At 38.0% G+C, this 22,769-nt stretch overlaps 1 protein-coding gene across 1 annotated transcript; it reads right to left on the bottom strand.

Annotated features, from left to right (window-relative positions):
* Positions 1 to 7,212: 7,212 nt before the first annotated feature.
* On the bottom strand, positions 7,213 to 7,779 carry LOC113279989 (glutamic acid-rich protein-like). The gene has a single exon (XM_026528620.1). It carries the CDS (start codon positions 7,777 to 7,779, stop codon positions 7,213 to 7,215), a length of 567 nt encoding a protein of 188 aa, XP_026384405.1.
* Between the last annotated feature and the right edge of the window lie 14,990 nt (positions 7,780 to 22,769).

Genomic DNA, 22,769 nt, shown 5'->3' with positions numbered 1-22,769 from the left:
AAGTGGATACAACCATATCACGATGTACGAGCATGATGCCAACAATACCACATTCCGTACTCCCATTAGGAACTTTCACTACACTGTGATGCCCTTTGGATTAAAGAATGCAGGTGCTACCTATCAACGAGCTATGACTGCAATATTCCACGGTATGATGCATAAACAAGTAGAAGACTATGTTGACGATGTGTTGGTGAAGTCGAAGACTCGAGCATCCCACTTAGAAGTCCTGAAACAGGTTTTCGAAAGATGCAGAGAATACAAATTAAAGATGAATCCTCTAAAATGCGCTTTTGGTGTCTCTTCTGGAAAATTCTTAGGTTTCCAAGTTACTGCGGAAGGAATCAAGGTCGACCCAGACAAGATGAAAGCTATTACCACCATGCCTCCTCCACGCACCGTGAAAGAGCGTTAGAGCTTTATGGTCAAGGTAAATTATATTTGACGCTTCATTCCTGGGTTAGCTCAACTCGTTGCTTCATTCACCACTCTACTGAAGAAAGGAGTGAGTTTCACATGGACAGTTGTTCAACAAGATTCCTTCGAAAAGATATAACAAATTTTATTATCACATGTTGTCATGAAATCTCCAGTGCAAGGGAGACCATTAATACTCTACACAGCCTCCAGCGATGTTGCTATTGGAGCTCTTCTTTCTCAAGAAGATGAAGAAGGTGTCGAACATCCGATCTACTACTTCGGTCGTACAATGAGAGATGCTGAGCTACGATACCCAAAAGCTTAAAGAACATGCTTAGCATTGGATCACGCAATCCATAAATTTAGACATTATTTACTAGACAACATAGTTTTACTTGTTTCAAAGGACAACCCTATAAAGTTCTTACTATCAAAGCCAGCCTTGATAGGGAGACCGGCAAAGTGGCTACTGCAGATGTCAGAGTTTGACATAGCCCATGTATCGCCCAAGGTAATCAAAGGTCAAACAGTTGCAGATTTACTCGCTGGATTTCCAGGAGAAGATGTTACAAAGTTACATGAAGACGTGCCCGGTGAATTTCCAGAGATCTTGATTGTCAAAGAAGAAACATGGCTCTTATACTTTGATGGATCCGCCACCCCTAGCAACGACACTGGAAGAGCGGTCGTGGTGCTGGTATTTCCATCTGGAGAAGTATTATCCCAGTCGTTCAAGTTGGATTTTCACTGTACCAACAATTTAGCAGAATACGAAGCTTTCCTACTAGGATTGTCTTTAACCAAACAAGCAGGAGTAATGCACCTTGAGATAAAGGGAGATTCGAAGCTTTTGGTCAACCAAATGAATGGAATCTACTCTCTCAAAGAAATAACGCTTGCTCCATTCAGAGCCGAAGTACAACGGATACTAGCTCATTTTGGTGATGCAACAATCGTCCATACCTGTCGAACCAACAACAGACATGCAGAATTCCTAGCAACTCTTGCCTCTAAGCTACAATTTGAAGGAGTGGAGAAAGATATCACGGTGTTGATACGTGATGTATCATCTACCTGGCTTGCTCAAATTGAAGATGTTCAAGCAAACGACTGGCAAGCACCTATTATTCATGAAATGAGCAGTTCTCTTTCAAAAGGGAAAGTTAACCTCAAGGAACTAAAGAATTAATTTTTGCTTCATGGGGAGTTATACTATCGAAATCCTGTTGGGTATTTACCGCGATGTCTTGGAGACGAAAAGGAGAACGAGCAAATCAGACGTATACATGAAGAAATCTGCAGACAGACGTTGGTAGTAACGCTTTACAGAAGACTTCAAATGATGAGATACTATTGGCCTTCCATGGAGACTCATTGAATAAATCTGTAAAGATATTGTCCCAATGTCAGACGCCTCCTCATCATTTAGAGGCTTTAACAGTCCATCACACTGTGGACTAGAGGGAACCTTACATCAAGTATTTCGGGATAATGACTTGCCGTTGGAAAATAAAGAAGCAATCAAACTCATTCATAGAGCTAAAATATTTGTCTTTCTTGATGGAGTCTTATACCGCAAAAGCTTTGGTGGGAACTTGCTGAGATGCTTAGCTGAGCATGAAATCCCAACAATTTTAAAATAAATGCATGATGAAGATCATCAAGGAAAGAGGAAATTATTTCTCCAAATTCATGAGAAATATTATTGGTCGACCATGGAAGACGACACAACTGCACACGTTCAGAGGTGTCATCAATGCCAAGTCCATGGTAATCTCATCCACACTCCTTGTCTCCCATTGAATTCTGTAAATAGTCTATGGCCTTTCTATAGATGGGGACTGGATATCATTGGAAAAATCAATCCAGCATCTTCGAAGCAGCACAAATACATCATCACCGCAACTGGGTATTGTACCAAATGGGTTGAAGATATTCCTCTTCGAAGCACCACTGGAGCCACGATTGCAGCCTTCATCAAAGAATACATAATATGTAGATTCGGTGTTTCTAAACACATTGTCACCGATAATGGAAATCTTTTTGCCAACAAGCATGTGACATAATTGCTCGAGGAATACGACATCAAACAAGTTTTCTTCACACCGTACTATCCCCAAAGAAACGGACAAGCAGAGAGCACCAACAAACCTTTGATCTGAATTTTCAACCGAACGATTCATGATAATCCTCGAACATGGCATGAATAATTGCCTATGGATTTATGGGCCTATCGAACCGCTCTGAGGAGCTCGATCGGAACTTCACCATACTCCCTTGTCTATGGAGCCGACGCTATACTCCCAACAGAAATCAAAATTTCTTCAGCAAGGATTGCAACAACCAGTGGAGTGCAATGGGATAAAGCCGAAGTTTCCAACTCAATAATCGCTGAACTGGACATGCTCGGGTCAAGGAGGGGTAAGGTAGAAAAATACGTGGAAGCATACAAACAAAGGATCTACAGAGCTTACAAAAAAATGGTAAGACCCCGAACATTCCAAGTAGGAGATTTGGTAGTCATCAAGGTAGTATCCAGTGGATATTACAAGATCTTGGCTATTGATGCAGGAGTAGAAGGAAATATAATCAACGATAAATGGCTCAAAGCATATTGTGCCTGATCCGCAGAAAACAATTACCTTTTCATTTCAAGCACAGTTCAAAATGTAATTTATATTCCTCCAAAGAGCGTGCAAAATGCTCCTTTGTTCATTATACATTTCATAAATGAACAAAATTCCTTCATGCCATGATCAATTATTATACCTAAACAAAAGCCTAAACCTATTCAAAAACAACAACCATAAATGCTCATCTAGAGCACACCGTCTAACAACAAATAATTTTTTCTAAAGGCCATCTCGAGCCTCTTTTGAAAGTTTTTAGTCTTCACCTTCAAGTCCTTGACATCTTTCTCAACCCTTGCCAACTCCAGAGCAAGTGCTCTTTCCTCTTCCATGATGGCAGTGGTAGCAGAAATCACATTCGCAACAGCCGCCACTCTATCAATCTTGATGACCTTGAGCCAACGACGAAGCCAACCTACGTTGAACCTCAAAGTCTCACAATTCGAGATCATGTCATCCCATCTTTGCAATTCATGGTTCTTGACATCTCTCAGATTTATCTTGATCATTTCATCGATGATAGGCAATAATCCAGCGACGGTAGTCAGAAGGGTCGGCAGAAAACCTCTCTATACTTCAGTAGTAGCAATGTGCCTGTACCTCCTCCAAATCTTGGTATACAAGGATACATAACATTTGGGGACGATGAAACCACCGACTAGCTGATTGTCTGGAAAAGCATTAACCATGGGAGTGTCGAACGGAAGTATAGTTGCTGGATACTCACAAGCAGGAACCCTAGAACCAACATTTGCAAAGTTGGTAGAGTTTTCGTCAGTATGGTCGCCATCATCAGCTACAACTACAGACTTCCCGTTCTTTCTTTTCCTGGTGAAAAAGCGGGGGTCTAACAACACCACCCAATATTTCGCTTAGCAATCTGTATAGACTAACTCCGAAATACTTTATAGAGAATAAACTAGACAGTCAGACTCAATCTAATTAAAAGTATCTCAAGAAGTTAATATCTCTCTCTTGTTTTGATTTACTCAAGCTAATAGAAATCAGCGAGTCTCTAATAAAACACAAGGAATAACTTGGATGGTACCGAAAAACAATATCCAAGGATCAATCAATGAAAATCAACAACCAAAGGTTGGATTACTCTAATTGATGATCTAACGCACAACCTATATTATTTCAATTATAAAGATAAAACACTATAATGCGAAAAATGAAATAACATAGACACCAGAAATTTTGTTAACGAGGAAACCGCAAATGTAGAAAAACCCCGGGACCTAGTCCAGATTGAACACACACTGTATTAAGCCGCTACAGACACTAGCCTACTCCAAGCTAACTTCGGACTGAACTGTTGTTGAACCCCAATCAGTCTCACACTGATCCAAGGTACAGTTGTACTCCCTACGCCTCTGATCCCAGCAGGATATTGCGCACTTGATTCCCTTAGCTGATCTCACCCATAACTAAGAGTTGCTACGACCCAAAATCGCAGGCTTTGACAATAAACAAATATGTCTCACACAGACAAGTCTATCAAAGGATCAATATGTCTCCCACAGATAAACCCTAAAGGTTTTGTTTCTTCTTTTGATAATAATCAAGGTGAACAGGAACCAATTGATAATCCGGTCTTATATTCCCGAAGAACAACCTAGAGTTATCAATCACCTCACAATAACCTTAATCGTATGGTAGCGAGACAAGATGTCGTGGAATCACAAACAATAAGACGAAGATGTTTGTGATTACTTTTTATATCTTTCCTATCGGAGATATCAATTTCAAGCCAATCAATCTGATTGTACTTGTACGATAGAAGATACAAGATCATATCACACAACTACGATAAAAGTAGTATCGGTCTGGCTTCACAATCCCAATGAAGTCTTTAAGTCGTTAACCTGGTTTTAGAAGAAGAAAAGCAAAGGTTAAAGGAGAAACGACTCTAGCACGTAAACTAGTATCACACGTAAGGTGTGGGGATTAGTTTTGCACAAGGCTATATGTCTCCTTTATATGTCTTTCAAATCAGGGTTTTGCCTTGGTAACAAAGCAATCAATATCCACCGTTAGATGAAAACCTGATTTAGATTCAAGCTAATATTTCTCAACCGTTAGATCGAAAACTTAGCTTGTTATACGCACTTGACATGTACGCTTCTAGGTTTTTGTAACTGTACCCAAACGTGTACATTGTTCGTTCAACAATAGTTAACCAAGTGGTTAACCATATGAGCATTTCATATCAACCATGTTCTTCTTCACCATAACTAGTTCAAATGACTTCAAGATGAACTAGTTAGAGAGTTGTTCAATTGCAAGGAAATATTATGTAACTACACAAGACACAATTGAAGCAAAGATGATTGATTCACTTGAATCAGTTCATGAACTTTATAGCCACGGTTTGCATATTGCATTCCTTAATCTTTATAAGTTTAAGTTCAGAAATCATCTTCAGATATATAATCTTCTTAAGTTCGCATACTAGGTTCGCGGAATTAAGCAATCGGGCAGAGTTTACAAACTCCAGAAGAAAATCTCGGCAAAAGACCTTCCGCCGGTTCGCAGACTGGGTTCGCGGACTGGCACTCAGGCAACTAGTTTTTCAAATCCATCAGAATTTCTCGGGACGAGAAGTTCGGCAGTTCACGGACTTGGCAACAAGCCATTCTTCCGGTTTCTCTTGATCAACAAAGTTCGCAAACTTTGGTTCAAGGAATAGGACTTATGCACATATGTGTTTCCACAAAAATACTTATGTCCATCATTGGTTATGTAATCTAAACTCTCATTCCAATCATTGAAACATTCTTAGAGGACGTTATATAGCTGTTACACCATTTCTCGTCAAACCAGTTTTCAAGATGATTGAAACATACTAGGTAAAGATAAACTTGATCGAAGCGAAAAGCTTACCAACACATATTTAGAGATATAGATAGGCGAGGTATACTCGGCTCCAAATACCAAATGTGTATAATAAAGTCTATATATATATAGCATACAACTTTTTGTCTCAAGAAGTAGGAGATAGAGTAGATAGACTTTTGAGTGATAGATAAGTTCAAATCTTCACATACCTTTTTGTCGAGAAGTTCCACCGGTTCCTTGAGTAGTTCTTCTACTTGTATGATGAATCGCCATAAAGTCCTTGAGCTCAACTACACGTTCTATCCTAGTCCGATACTTAGCTATAATAGACTAGAAATCAAGACTTATAGTTTTGATCACTAACATTGACAAACATGCTTGAGATAGCAACGCATGCGAGGTCGACCGAGCAATGCTCTAACACCTGGCATCAACAACAACATGAACATCGACCTGCAATAACAAAATATTTAATTTCAGAAAAGATTGGATAAGTGCTTGTTTGGAGAGAGCCTCTGGTCAGAAACTCACGGATGTTCCAGTCTCAGCACGAGTAGACCTATAACGAGCGCGAGCCTTGACAGACCGCTTAGGTCTTAAACAGTAAGAGGAAGAAGAAGGTCAATTTCTCTGATTGCCCTGCGACAAATCACTTTCTTCAATCAATTATTCTGATTACATGAAGACAAAAGAAAGACGTGCAACTTACCGAAATGGACGCTCCAACCTTGTGCTTTACCAGAGATTCATTTTGGGAAGAAGCGCTACTACCAGACATGATGATGAGAGGTATGATCGTGATCAAAATTTCTTCTGATAATATGCAAAAGCGGAAGGAGATATGTCGTATGAATAAGGAACCCTAAGTCTTGAAGATATATACAAGATACAATGGATACTTATCTTTTGCAGATAGTCAATTCAGTTGCGAGTTTTACCGAAACCCTAAATTCCAAACAAGATCAATATTAGAGACGCGGAGGCAAATAACATACTGGGGACTCACAATGACCAAGGTTGGACATGGTCAAGAAATAACCCGCGGCTTTGTACGTGTCATCTGTTTTCCAAACCCATATGGTGTTCGCAGTTTCACAGGTGAATATCAATGGAGTCTGCCAAGGAACTATGATGGATTTTGGTGCACGAACATTGGTTCACGTCATTTAATTCAATCAAAGGCACAAGATAAATATTAATAAAAGGGTTTTCACTCAGAAAGAAAGATCCTAATTATGAAGTAAAGTTACTCAAACGATTAAGAAGATATCTACTATGAAAACTAAAAGGCATTCAAATGCTCAAGAAGATTACAAGACTAATCATCAGATTCATCGGATTCGTCATCTTCATGATCATCGTCCTCCATGGAACCTTCCTTAAGCTCTTCCTCGTTGTCAGAGTTTTTATTCGGGACTTCTTCTAACTGATCCTCAGGATCTCCATACATTGCATCTAAATAGTCATCTTCTTCGCATTCGGCTCGAAAATCAGCCTCAGCCAATCGCTCAGTTTCTCTACCGGGAGGATATGGCCTAATTCTGCGTTCTCTGGGATTCCATATGGATTCAATTTCCTCAGCATCTGAGTCTGAAGACACATTGTTAGCACGAGATTGAATTTCATCCTCGGCTGCTAGCTTTGTCTGCTGAATTCGGCGTCGTTTTTGATAATCTGCGAGTTTTTCAACTTCGGCTTCTCTCTTTGAAAGCCAATCACGAGAAACTTTCAGATGATCCAAAGGCATGTAGTTTATTAGCTTTCCAGCATCACTTAGATACTGAGCTACGTCGGCTCGTGCATCTGCAGAGCTCTTCATCTCTGGCTTGGACGTGTCAGAATATTCTTCGGAGGAACTTGAAGAATGATCACTGGAAGTCACCATTATATGTTGCGAAGAATGTGGGGTCAAGACACATTGATGACAACACGCATCAAAAATGGTAATTATTAACTCTTACCTCTTTATGATTCCACTAACAGTAATGATTGTGATACAAGAGTTAATACTTCAAAACTTGCTCGTTTCTTTAAACCTGCAAAATGAGCAAAACTTTGATCAACCGAAACCTAATTTTCATAAAATCATGAACATAATTTTCACTGTGTGAATATTCACCACTGAGTCATGAAAAAATCACACCAAGACAATATTGTATCGTAAATAATTGTATACCTTTAATGGTTATTCAAAGCCATGTTTTGAATTTTAACAAAACAATAAAACGTGAATTACTCACGTAAATACAATATATTTTTACAATATATTTTCTTGAATAATCACGTATAAAAAAAAATCCCTCTTTTCCTTCGTACGATTGTCCGTCTTTGAAACGAAGGTTTATTCCGATTTTATGAAAATTCATACATCAAGATGAAGCTTTGGTTTTCATGAAATCTCATAGACAAAATTTTATCACTAGACACGGGTCTATATAAAAAATCTCTCCTAAGTCAGGGATTATTGCTAGTTTCTTAAACTAACGGTCGAACGAACGTACGTTCCTAAAATAAGGCTTTTCTACAAAACTCACGCCTATATATGTACATGTATGTATAACTCTAACATGAACAATTCATGAATCAGAAAAAAAAAAAATTGCTTACCTGGTCGGTGTCAGTCGGAATATGGTCGGACGACGACGACGATGTACGGCGGCAACAGCTCCGGCAAAAAATTTCCTCCTGCTTTCCTCTGTGCTCGGACGTGAAGGGATGAAGAAGGTGAAGGTGATGGTCGGTCGTATGGAGGAGAAATTAAAAAAAAAGGTATTTATTCCCTTTTATATCAAATTTTATTTCTAAAACCTAATTCTACAAGGATTTCCTTTTTGGGCCCGGACCCCTGAATCCTAGCCGACCAAGGTTCCATCACCAAATCAGCGGTGCTACACCAGTTTATGCTCATTAGACGATGTTCTATCATGCCACTGGGATCTTCGTTCAAGTCATGGCTCACTCATGCAATTGAAAATCCGGTAACATTCTTTCTTAGGACTAAGTTCAATTACTTATTTCGTCTGTAACTAGAAAAATCACCATCCAATGCTGACTGAGGAACATGATTGTCCCTCACTAATCAGGGGAATTAATGTATATGTGGATTTTAGACAAAGGCTAAAATCGTAAAACCATAATTGTACATACTCCTGATCCAGCAATCATATGAGTATTGAGGCTCATGCCTCTCTCATTGAAGCATGGAACCTCATGCCGCAAGAACCTCTAACTGAGAATACTGTCTCTCAAAGCATATGCAGATGTGCAGTCTCGCAACTGAGGCAACGACATATCTCATGAATATTGAGCAATTTCAGTAATTACTTCTATATAGAATCGAATGATCGGACTACTCCTAGACAACTTGCCTGCTAGTATAGAGCGATAACGTCTTCAGGATGTAACAATGTTTTCCCTGACTATATAAAAGAAATATGATGCTTCAATAATCTCATATCACTCAATTCTCAAATAACTAATGCTCCTAGACAGCATGCCTGCTAGTATAGAGCCATCAATTAATTATTTTTAATCATTAAATTCATTAACTGAATATTCAGAAATATTCTACGTTCTTCATAATATTTCATTACTTCAATTCGTGGTTCTCAAACCCACCTGTGCATAAGGACTCAACCATAGTTGTTGTTGAATAGTCTAAACCCTCGTAGAGGATCTGAACTAACCTAACCTTCTCCAAACGATGATGAGGACATTGAGATATCAAGTCATTGAACCTTTCTAAGTACCTATATAAAGATTCTCCCTCTTGTTGGGAAAAAGTACATATTTGTGTCCTAATAGACGATGTTTTATGCCTTGGGAAAAACTTACGTATAAAGGAAGAAGTAAGTTGGTCATATGTTTTAACTGACTCAGAGTCCAAACTATACAACCAAGATTTGGCTTTATCTTTTAAGGAAAAGGGGAATAACCTAAGTTTCAACGCATCATCACTTAGGTTTTTAATTTTCAGAGTACTACAAACTTCCTCAAATTCCCTAACATGAAAATAGGGGTTCTCATTTTCCTTCCCTAAAAACATTGGGAGCATCTGTAAAGTCCCAGGTTTCAGTTCATAATTTGCCTCGGTTTCAGCTAACTTGATACAAGACGGACGAGAGGTCCTAGTTGGGTTTAGCAAAGCTTTCAAAGTTGCCCTTTCTGGCACTACCAAAGGATTAGGAGTACTAGGGGTACTTTCCTCACAAAGAGACAGATTCTCAAAACTGAAGTTTCCAAAAACGGGGATCTTAAAAGAATAGTCTTCGAGCTCCCCGCATTCACAAGAAGAACTAATAGGTTTTTCACTAATCAAACGGCCTAGAGTGTTTCTTTTCCAAACCCGTTTAAAAACTTCGGGCATACACTAGAAAAAAAAAATCAAAAAGAAAAGTCCTAAAACGGAAGGGATGTTCTATGCAAACACAAACAAGGCTGACTCCACCACAGCAAATCTACTGATTTCTAGCAACCAAAAAGCATTATGGCTCCACTTAGATTGTTTCTAGACCAGCTTCTAATCCTTCGAACGGGAATTTGTTACAATTTAAGAAAACCCCTCTGGAATCAATCCGAGTTAAAGTAAGTTGAATAGAGGGGAGGGAAGCTCGGTGGAGCTTTGATACCCAAGGACTCACCGGTATTACAAGGCAGCGCAGTCACGCATTCAACTTACATAAACCGTCAAGAACTTCGAAGTATGCTTAAAAGAGTAACCAATATTTTTCGAATGACTTTCCTGTTAAGCTCGTTACACTATCGGTCTCGTTCTAGTCAAAATTTTAGGCTTAGGTTCGCGTTTGGTGTCGTTTTCCTAAGGCGGGAAAGAAGAGAACGGTGATGAAATCCGAATCCTTATCTTGTATGGCCAGTCCTTGCCCTTTACTAGGAAATTAAAGCAGTCGTTTTCAAGTCCTCAACATATATGCATACGAAGGAAGACAGTAACTCGCTGAGAGGGGATTCGCGAGTGTCGACAAAATTATCTCCCGTACCAGACGGGGGATGAACCTTTGTAGTCGACTCGGGCCACGACTCCTATGTCATGTACGAACCCGAGGGGACGAGGTGATATCGTAATCACCGTCCTTCTCTGCAAACAGTTTATATTTAAACTACCCTTCCGTAGGATTTAAAAATAATGTCCCAAAATTTAAAATCCAAAGTCCAAAAATATAAAGTGCAAAATTAAAAAGAAAGTCTAAAAAAAATAAAAATCTACAAAAATAAAAATGTCACTCTTTTTTTTATATAAAAAAAATCTTCTTCTTTCGCTCCTTTCACTTTGCCTTTTACTCCAGTCTTTAAGTATTCACCAAAAGCTTTGGCAAAATTTTCTTTCGCTCCAAATTCAAAAATCTGAAAGAAAAAGACAAAAACTCAAAAACGTAAAGAAGAACAAATAAAAATAAAAACCTAAAGAAAAAATCTAAAAACTCTAGCCTAAAGACAAGTCCGCGTCGGCGGCGCCAAAAATTTGATGGGTTTTTCAAAGTTGTTGTAGTAATATGATTCGTTCAAGACTTGTGAAAGCGGATGTTTAGATTTTTTTTAATAAATAAAAATAGCGAACTAAATTAAAAAGATGTTGTGAAAATTACGGAGAGACTGGTCTAGGATTCCGCTATTTACCAATTCCAAAGTGATACTAATTATAATCATGCAATTTCACACGTTCAAATTGATTCTCAACTATTGCAAAAGTAGATTTTTAGAAACAACAAATATTAATCCAAAGCATGAGACATCAAAACCCTAGGCTAAGCATGTTCCATCAAAAGAAAATAAAATTCTTTAACAAAAACCATAAAATCTATTTTCAATCTAGGCAAATAATCATAAATAAAAATTGCACAAATTAAATAATTAAGAATTACCACTTTTTCATTGGAAAGATAGCATCCTCCGTCGCCCCAAGGATTGGGTTTAGCTCATCATGTTGGAAACATGCTCAAAATATGATTTCATTGCTCAAAGGTGCTTACAAATGATGAAAATGAGAGAGATCAAATAAATCAGGAATTTGCAACGCAAGGGAAACATTACAAACCCACTGTTACAGAGTACGATAAATAGTATATGCCACTGTCACTGTAGCTATACGACCCATAAGCTTCTGTCCTTGTCACTGTAGCTTTTACGACTGTTTCTGAGTGTCTAATGTTCTTCGTGTTCTTGAGGTGCAGCAGTAGCAGAAACGACTATGCAACCTCTGATTTTTTCTCTACATCTCACCAAGTACCTCTGTTTCCACCCCTAACTCCACATCTCCCTTCCTCACAACCTCAGCAACATATTTATATCCAACAGGTGAAGAAAATCCTCCTTGATAACTCACAATGATCTTCATATATCCGGCAGTGAAGAAAATATTTTCTGGAATATTTTCTTTCGATTCTTGATTCCTTCACGCGTCTATGGATGTCAAATTCTCCTTTTTTACCTCGTACACGCTTCTAACAGTTGTTAGAGTCTTCCCAGCATGCGCAAACTCTCCTCAACTCATGCGAATCCCGTGAATATTTCCTCCCTTTGCACACAAACCTCTGTTTTCTTCTCACCGAGAATCCAACCAATTTTAACCGAAAATATCAACCATACCATGTCTGTTACGCTCCATAAAGTCATCCCCATGAATATCAGCCATTGAATCTCTTCCTCAGATATTTATAAATCGATTCAAAATTCACTGCCAATTTTTCCCGCCAAAATTTATATTTGAATTTGAAGAAGATGGGTGTTGTGGACAAAAATGGGCTACATATAGCCGTGGGTGACACTTAGCAAAAATGGGGTCCGTATAGCAATTGTCCTCCGGGGTGCTCCGAGCAACATTTCGAGCCGAATTTTCCAACAATATTTATTTCCGAAGAAATACCTACAAACACACAGAACACCAAAATAAATACGAAATGGAGTACTAACGATACCGAATATTGATGAAAAATTAGACACAAAAATGTGTCTATCAAATACCCCAAAACTTATTATTTGCTAGTCCTCGAGCAAATCTAGAAAATAAAAATGACTACACTTAGCACGTGCAACAAGCCGTTAAACCGCTAGGTAGCCCTAGTGGCGGAGTGTTGTCTCCGGAGGGTTTACCAGAGGTGTACTCACAAAACCTTTACTCCAGACCCTAGATATCTACGCAGGACCTTGGAAGGCACTAAAGAATCTCCTTGGTTGGCATGCAATCATTGACTGTAGGAGGAAGTACCCTGATGCGAAATTCCAATTGATGTACACGAGTTTGCACTCAGCATACCAAAATTCATAGATAAGTGACAGAGCTCTACTCAGTTAGTTTCTGTACATCATACCGGAGTCAACCAATCACATGGAAAGATTAAGAAGATGGATAAAGAGATGGTTAAAAGTGAACGGTGTTTCCCATATCTGTCTGAAGGCCTCTGCTAAGGTGAACCTATCCTAATGGACTGAGATACCGGTCTGACTAATATCAACACATCTGGCATATACAAGGGGACCAGTGGTCGATAAACCTAACTCTAGGTCAACACAACTGGCATATACAAGGGCACCAGTGGTCGACTTTATTGAATTTATTCTGGTTGGTCTAATGGTCTGGTCTTTTTTTTTCTTTCTTTTTTGTGTTGGTATCTCAATCACTCTATTCCACCCTAGCAAAGGTAACAAATTGAATCGTGTGCCCCACCAAATCACTTAAAAAATAAAACAGAAGGATTAGGATTCAACGAGATATGGCGAAACTACCATGTTTTTTTTTTAATTCTAACACCCGAGCTCTGTGATTTTATGAATAGACTCTTTAGATGTTTCCATCTAATCAGATTGGTTCCTCAACTCCTACAACCAAGATATTCCCATCTACTTAGATTGGTTAGTGCCAACCTTAATAAGCATAAATTTCTAGGCTCTGGAGTTTATTTGTTGCAGCCAAGAGCTAACAAAAAGTTTCTTCCCCACCCCCAAGCTTAAATCTAACATTGTCCTCAATGTTCTAAAGATGAAATTAAAAGCATGAATAATAAGAACCTGTTACCACTTGATGGATGGAAGAATGAATAAGGAAGGATATTACCGTAAGCATGAGTACCTCCCAGGAAATGCTAAATTTAAAGTCTTTAGGTAGACATCAAATACCTCAAAAAGGATTGTCACCTTCCAAAGTCATATATCAATAGTCGAAACAATTGTGGGTCCATAAGACCAAAGAGAGCTGACACCAGTATGAGACAACTGCACTGATTCAGAAAAATGAAAAGAAGAAGCACGTCCTCATCTAAGGTTTCTGTCAAGACAACTGGGTTTATCTGCGGCGTGTAATTGAACTTCATATGTGTGTCTCGATAAATAGATTCATCCGAAAAAAGGGTCTCTAATACCTGGGTTACCTCCTGGACAGTGTCAGGAGGATCGGGTTGCGGAGTCTGAAAAGACTCAAGTAATATCTCAAGATGTACAAAGCTCGAGTCCCAAGTTAGGGACTCTAATTAGGGATACGATACAATCACAAGAACCATCACTACCCCCGAACTTAGGGTTCACAGAAAAACCTCTAACTATTTCTTGAATTTCCGGATCTTCAGAGTCCTTAAAATACTCAAGAGATTCTTCTAGTTCTTTACCCCAAAACTTAGGGTCATCATTATTCTCAGAAAAACCTAAAATTATTGCCTGAATTTCTGGGTCCATAGAATCTTTAAAATACTCAAGAGCTTCTTCTAAAGATTGATCACATATCTGATCTAAGAGAATGGTTTCTTCAAAATCATCTAAAGAATCTACCAGTAACGTGTCAAGACAATTATCCTGAACCAAATACTGAACTAAAGTGCTAATCATATTCACTTCTTCTAAATCATCACTCTCAGAAGGTTGTCTAGTAACATTAAAGACATTTAGTTCAGTGGTCATATTACCAAAGGATATGTTCATAAGCCCAGTCCTACAGTTGATGACAACGTTAGCTGTGGCTAAAAATGGACGACCTAAAATCACTGGGATTTGACGACTTGGGTCCTGAACAGGCTGGGTGTCTAGAACAACGAAATCCACAAGATAAATAAACTTATCAACCTCAATCAGAACATCCTCTACGACACCACGAGGGACTTAGAAAGACCTATCATCTAATTGTAGTGTCATTTTAGTCGGTTTCAACTTACCAAGACCTAGCTGGGTGTATACATGATACGGGAGTAAGTTAACACTAGCTCCTGAGTCAAGTAAAGCTTTATCGACCATGTGATTACCAATCGCACAACATATGGTGGGGCATCCAAGGTACTTATACTTAGGGGGTGTTTGGTTCAGGAGGATGGAACTTACTTGACAAGCTAAAAAGGCTTTCTTATGTACATTAAGCTTACGCTTTCGTGTACAAAGATCTTTAAGAAACTTGGCATAAGCAGGCATCTACCTAATTGCTTCTAACAACGGAATGTTGATGTTCACCTGCTTAAATGTTTCCATTATCTCGTTGAAAGTCGACTTCTTCTTTGTTGGGGCTAACAAATGTGGATATGGGGCTCTAGGCACAAAGGTAGACCTATCAGGAATTTCTTGGGAATCCTTAGAGACTGTTTCAGTTTCCTCGTCTACGGGCTCCTCTTGGGAAGTAGAAGGTGGAACTACAGTATGTCCACTAGGCATGGATACCTTATTGTCTACTGTTTTACCACTCCTAAGGGTTGTTATCGAGTTCACATGGTTTGATGATTTCTCACCAGATAAAGATATTTGATGGACTCCCCTAGGGTTGGGTTGTGGTTGACTAGGAAACTTTCCTTTTTCTCTCAATGTCTCATTTATCTGACTAACCTGGGTTTTCAACTCGGAAATAGCCTGAGAGTTAGCCTGACCTATTCTCTTATTTTCTTCTAAACCTTGTGCAACCGATTGCTGAAATTCTAAAGTGTTCCAAGTTAACAAGGCAAGATACTCTTCTAAACTCATGATTTTCTTATCTGAAGGGATTTGAAGCTGTGCCGGAGCTGAAGGATTCTTAGTATAGCCAAAACCTGGGGGAACCTGAGCATTACTAGACTGACCTTGATTCTGGCCCTTGGACCAAGAAAGGTTTGGATGTTTTCTCCAGTCAGGGTTATAGGTTTCTGAATATGGGTCAAAATTCTATCGGTTATCAAACCTAGTGTCGTTATAAAGAGCATTGGCTTGCTCTTCAATAGTATGGCCTTCCCAAAAAGGCTCATTTCTTCCACTACTACAACTAGAATGACCTAATTCTAAGGCTTCTAACATTTTGTCTATAGCTGCTATTTTGGCATCTGACTCATAAGATCCTTCTACCCTATTAACATTTCCTCTACTTAGAAGAATTGTTTTTGGGGTTCCCTACTATTTTCCCATTGTTGGGTCTTATCGGCGATTTCATTCAAAAATGTCATCGCTTCATCAACAGTTTTATTCTCAAACCCACCTGTGCATAAGGACTCAACCATGGTTGTTGTTGAATAATCTAAACCCTCGTAGAGGATATGAACTAACCTAACCTTCTCCAAACCATGATGAGGACATTGAGATATCAAGTCATTGAACCTTTCTAAGTACCTATATAAAGATTCTCCCTCTTGTTGGCCAAAAGTACATATTTGTGTCCTAATACACGATGTTTTATGCCTTGGGAAAAACTTACGGATAAAGGAATAAATAAGTTGGTCATAGGTTTCAAATGACTCAGAGTCCAAACTATACATCCAATATTTGGCTTTATCTTTTAAGGAAAATGGGAATAACCTAAGTTTCAACGCATCATCACTTAGGTTTTTAATTTTCAGAGTACTACAAACTTCCTCAAATTCCCTAACATGAAAATAGGGGTTCTCATTTTCCTTCCCTAAAAACATTGGGAGCATCTGTAAAGTCCCAGGTTTCAGTTCATAATTTGCCTCGGTTTCAGCTAACTTGATACAAGACGGACGAGAGGTCCTAGTTGGATTTAGCAAAGCTTTAAAAGTTGCCATTTCTGGCACTACCAAAGGATTAGGAGTACTAGGGGGAGACAAATTCTCAAAACTGAAGTTTCCAAAAACGGGGCTCTCAAAAGAAGAGTCTTCGAGCTCCCCGCCTTCACAAGAATAACTACTAGATTTTTCACTAATCAAACAACCTAGAGTGTTTCTTTTCCAAGCCCATTTAAAAACTTCAGGCATACACTAGAAAGAAAAAATCAAAAAGAAAAGTCCTAAAACGGAAGGGATGTTCTATGCAAACACAAACAAGGTTGACTCCACCACAGCAAACCTACTGATTTCTAGCAAACAAAAAGCATTATGGCTCCACTTAGATTGTTTCTAGACCAGCTTTTAATCCTTCGAACGGGAATTCGTTACAATTTAAGCAAACCCCTCTGGAATCAATCCGAGTTAAAGTAAGTTGAATAAAGGCGAGGGAAGCTCTGTGGAACTTTGATACCCAAGGCCTCACCGGTATTACAAGGCGGCGCAGTCACGCATTCAACTTACAGAAACCGTCAAGAACTTCGAAGTATGCTTAAAAGAGTAACCAATATTTTTCGAATGACTTTCCTGTTAAGCTCGTTACACTATCGGTCTCGTTCTAGTCAAAATTTTAGGCTTAGGTTCGCGTTTGATGTCGTTTTCCTAAGGTGGGCAAGAAGAGAACGGTGATGAAATCCGAACCCTTATCTTGTATGGCCAGTCCTTGCCCTTTACTAGGAAATTAAAGCAGCCGTTTTCAAGTCCTCAACATATATGCATACGAAGGAAGACAGTAACTCGCTGACAGGGGATTCGCGAGTGTTTCGAAAAACTTACCTCCCGTACCAGACGGGGGATGAGGCTTTGTAGTCGACTCGGTCCACGACTCATATGTCATGTACGAACTCGAGGGGCCGAGGTGATATCGTAATCACCGTCCTTCTCTGCAAACAGTTTATATTTAACTACCCTTCCGTAGGGTTTAAAAATAATGTCCCAAAATTTAAAATCCAAAGTCCAAAAATATAAAGTGCAAAAGAAAAAGAAAGTCTAAAAAAAAAATCTAAAAAAATAAAAATGTCTCTCTCTTTTTTTTGTCTCTCTTTTTTTTTGGCAAAATTTTCTTTCGCTCCAAAATCCAAAATCTGAAAGAAAAAGACAAAAACCCAAAAACGTAAAGAAGAACAAATAACAATAAAAACCTAAAAAAAAATCTAAAAACTCTAGCCTAGAGACAAGTCCGCGTCGGCGGCGCCAAAATTTGATGGGTTTTTCAAAGTTGTTGTAGTAATATGATTCGTCCAAGACTTGTGAAAGCGGATGTTTAGTTTTTTTTAATAAATAAAAATAGCGAACTAAATTAAAAAGATGTTGTGAAAATTATGGAGACACTGGGGCTAGGATTCCGCTATTTACCAATTCCAAAGTGATACTAATTATAATCATGCAATTTCACACGTTCAAATTGATTCTCAACTATTGCAAAAGTAGATTTTTAGAAACAACAAATGTTAATCCAAAGCATGAGACATCAAAACCCTGGGCTAAGCATGTTCCATCAAAATAAAATACAATTGTTTAACAAAAACCATAAAATCTATTTTCAATCTAGGGAAATAATCATAAATAAAAATTGCACAAATTAAATAATTAAGAATTACCACTTTTTCATTGGAAAGATAGCATCCTTCGTCGCCCAAAGGATTGGGTTTAGCTCATCATGTTGGAAACATGCTCAAAATATGATTTCATTGCTCAAAGGTGCTTACAAATGATGAAAATGAGAGAGATCAAATAAATCAGGAATTTGTAACGCAAGGGAAGCGTTACAAACCCACCGTTACAGAGTACGATAAATAGTATATGCCACTGTCACTGTAGCTATACGACCCACAAGCTTCTGTCGTCGTCACTGTAGCTTTTAGGACTGTTTCTGAGTGTCTAATGTTCTTCGTGTTATTGAGGTGCAGCAGCAGCAGAAACGACTCTGCAACCTCTGATGTCTTCACTACATCTCACCAAGTACCTCTGTTTCCACCCCTAACTCCCCATCTCCCTTCCTCGCAACCTCAACAACATATTTATATCCAACAGGTGAAGAAAATCCTCCGTGATAACTCAAAATGATCTTCATATATCCGGCAGTGAAGAAAATATTTTCTGGAATATTTTCTTTCGATTCTTGATTCCTTCACGCGTCTGTGGATGTCAACTTCTCATTTTTTACCTCGTACACGTTTCTAACAGTTGTTAGAGTCTTCCCAGCATGCGCAAACTCTCCTCAACTCATGCAAATCCCGTGAATATTTCCTCCCTTTGCACACACACCTCTGTTTTCTTCTCACCGGGAATCCAGCCAATTTTAACCGAACATATCAACCATACCATGTCTGTTATGCTCCATAAAGTCATCCCCATGAATATCAGCCATTGAATCTCTTCCTAAGATATCTATAAATCGAATCAAAATTCACTGCCAATTTTTCCCGCCAAAATTTATATTTGAATTTGAAGAAGATGGGTGTTGTGGACAAAAATAGGATACATATAGCCGTGGGTGACACTTAGCAAAAATGGGGGTACATATAGCAATTGTTCTCCGGGGTGCTCCGAGCAACATTTCGAGCCGAATTTTCCAACAATATTTATTTCCAAAGAAATACCTACAAACACACAAAACACCAAAATAAATACGAAATCGAGTACTAACGATACCGAATATTGATGACAAATTAGACACAAAAATGTGTCTATCAGTCCTACATATTGATCTCTGGAATTCAAAGCACTCCTTTTTTTCAGTGCATCTGTGTGAGGTTAGACAGTTCACTCGGTTCAAGGAGTTTCCTCCGCACGGTCGTCTCCTCATTTCCTTAAAAACCAGCAACTCGCTTTGCCCCATATACACTTAAGTACGTATACCCGTACGCATACTTAAGTGGTTACTTTCTAAAATCGGTTGTACATGAACCTAAAACATTTATCGATAAGGAATGTAATCTTTGCAAACCATGGCTATAATGTTCATGTATCTATTCGAGTGAATCAAACCGATTTTGATTCAATTGTGTTCTTATATAAATCCACGAGAATATAGCAATTGAGCAACTCTTTAACTAGTTTCATTTGAGTCATTTAAACTAATTATGATTAAGATGAATAAGGTTGATATGAGAGTAATCATATGGATAACCTCCGTTAACTATTTGTGAATCAACATGGCGTACACGGTTGGGTACGGTTACATAAACCAAAATGAGGGTACATTTCATTTGTATGTAACAAGCTAAGTTCGATCTAACGGTTAAAAGATATTAGCTTGGTTGAATCAGGTTTTTCATTTAATGGTGAATATTGAATCTTTGTTACCAAGGTAACTTGGACTGCAAACCCTGATTTGAAAACTATATAAAGGAGAACTATAGCAACTGGGAAACCTAATCCCCACACCTCATGTGTGCTACTAGTTGCATAACTAGAGTTGATGCTCCTTTAACTTTAGGTTTCTTCTCGAGACCATGTAGGTTAACGAATTGAAGACTTCATTGGGATTGTGAAGCCAGACCCAAGTATTCTCTTTGTAGTTGCGTGATCTGATCTTGTTGTTTCTATCGTGATTGAGTGCAATTGTAAAATTGGCTTGAGATTTATATCTCCGGTATGAAAGATAGAAAAGTAATAAAAAACACCTTCGTGTCATCGTTTGTGATTCCACAATAACTTGTGCCGCTAGTCGATTAAGTTTATTGTGAGGTGATTGATAATACTAGGTTGTTTTTCGGGAATATAAGTCCGGTTTATCAATTGGTTCATGTTCACCTTGATTTATCAAAATACGAAACAAAACTCTTGGGTATTTCTGTGGGAGACAGATTTATTCAATCATATAGACTTTTCTGTGTGAGGCAGATTTGTTTATCAAGTCTTTGACTTTGGGACGTAGCAACTCTTAGTTGTGGGTGATATCATCTAAGGGAATCAAGTGCGTAGTATCATGCTGGGATCAGAGACGTAAGAAGCGCAACTGTACCTTGAGTTAGTGTGAGATTGATTAGGGTTCAACTACAGTCCAGTCCGAAGTTAATTGGTAGTAGGATAGCGTCTGTAGCGGCTTAATACAGTGTGGTGTTCAATCTGGACTAGGTCCCGAGGTTTTTATGCATTTGCGGTTTCCTCGTTAACAAAATTCTGGTGTTTGTGTTATTTCTTTTCCGCATTATATTTTGTTATATAATTGAAATATCACAGGTTGTGCATTAAGATCAATCAATTAGAATATCCAACCTTTGGTTGTTGATTTACATTGATTGACACTTGAATATTGGTCTTTAGTACCATTCAAGTAATTCTTATTATATTTAATCAGGCTCGCTGATTGCGGATTGAATTAAGACTTAGATATATTAAACTCTTTGATACACTTTATTCTAGATTGAGTCTGACTGTCTAGTTGATTCTCTAGAAAGTGTATTGGAGTAAGTCCTCTCATATTGCCGAACGAATTGTTGAGTGTGGTTGTTAGAGCCTCGCATTTTCAAGAGCAGCAAAGCTGACTTTATGGGACAATTACATCTCATTCCCGGTGGAAAGTTAGTTTCCTCACAAGCCTCTATTTACGTTATAATTTTTAGAATCTCCAACTTATAAAATTATTCCCCGGAGCCAAGGGTTATTTCTCTAATCGAAAAGCTTTACAGATCGGCTCTTTTCAAAATCCCCTTTAATTCTATCGAGATCACGCTTGAAATACTCGACCATACCTTCAAAAACAACAACGAATACACCATCACAACCATTTAACTTACTCTTGAACCGATAGTGAGCCGACTCCACCGTGCTTGTGGCTTGATTGTCATAATGTCTATAACGGTTCACCCATGCACTAACAAACTTTTCTTTGTGGGGATCCAATAACTCGTTCTTCTAATATGTTATAACATCCGAGTAGGTTGACCACTTTTTTATTACAAAACGCTCCCTTAGGAAATAAACTTCTTTTGTGAGCGACCATATTAGTTGTTCCCAATCACCTTGAAAACCCACCCAAAGCACCTCGGCTATTTTTCCATTGATCTCAAACTTATCTTTCTCTTCTTGTTGTTTTTCCAACGGTAGTTTTTTAATCCTCTCCATCCCAGTATTCTTTGCTGGCCAAATAACCCTTCTGCAATTAGTTTGCACATTGTTCCACAGATGAAACGTGCAAAGATGATGATGTGCGTTAGAAAAAACACGTGATATGTCCCACATCAACTGTAATACCCAGTATTTTTCTGTCCGGGTTTAGGCTTCTATTTATGGCCCATTTTGTATATGATGAATATAGAGCCCAATATACACATATTTATAATCATATAGTTATCCAATAAAATCTCGGTTCCTGACAATTAAAAATAATGTTGACTTTTTATGTTTTGTTAATAGAATGAAAATGTATTAAATAGTTATAATATATTTATCATTAAAATAATATAATTATGGCACATGAAAATGAAAGAATTATGTTGATTTGATATTTAAATAGGTGTGTACCAAAAAAAAGGATATTTAAATAGGCACATGATGACTAATTATATAATGAAATGTATTATTTATGAAATTAATAAATGAAAGAATTTTGATTTGTTTAGAAAATTAGAATTTGAAAAATAGAACGTTTCATTTGTAATTTAAACTAAGAAACTTAAAGCAAACATAAATGATATTTAAAATGGTTATGATTATTTTAATATTAGTGCATGCACTTGTGGTCTTGTAGAAATAGATATCGTCAAAGGAAAATGCATAGAGTCTAATGAATTTTTTTTTGGACACTTAATAGATATAATGGTTGGGAAAATTAATGAATACTAATTATTAATATTTTATTATATTAATTAATTTACATGGAACGGAAATTAGAAAGTTTTTCATGCACTAAATACAT

Source organism: Papaver somniferum, chromosome 5 (genome assembly GCF_003573695.1).
Source record: "Papaver somniferum cultivar HN1 chromosome 5, ASM357369v1, whole genome shotgun sequence".
NCBI classification, from domain to species: domain Eukaryota; kingdom Viridiplantae; phylum Streptophyta; class Magnoliopsida; order Ranunculales; family Papaveraceae; genus Papaver; species Papaver somniferum.
The sequence above is the reverse complement of the archived record's forward strand: the minus strand, read 5'-3'. Positions and strand labels throughout refer to the sequence as shown.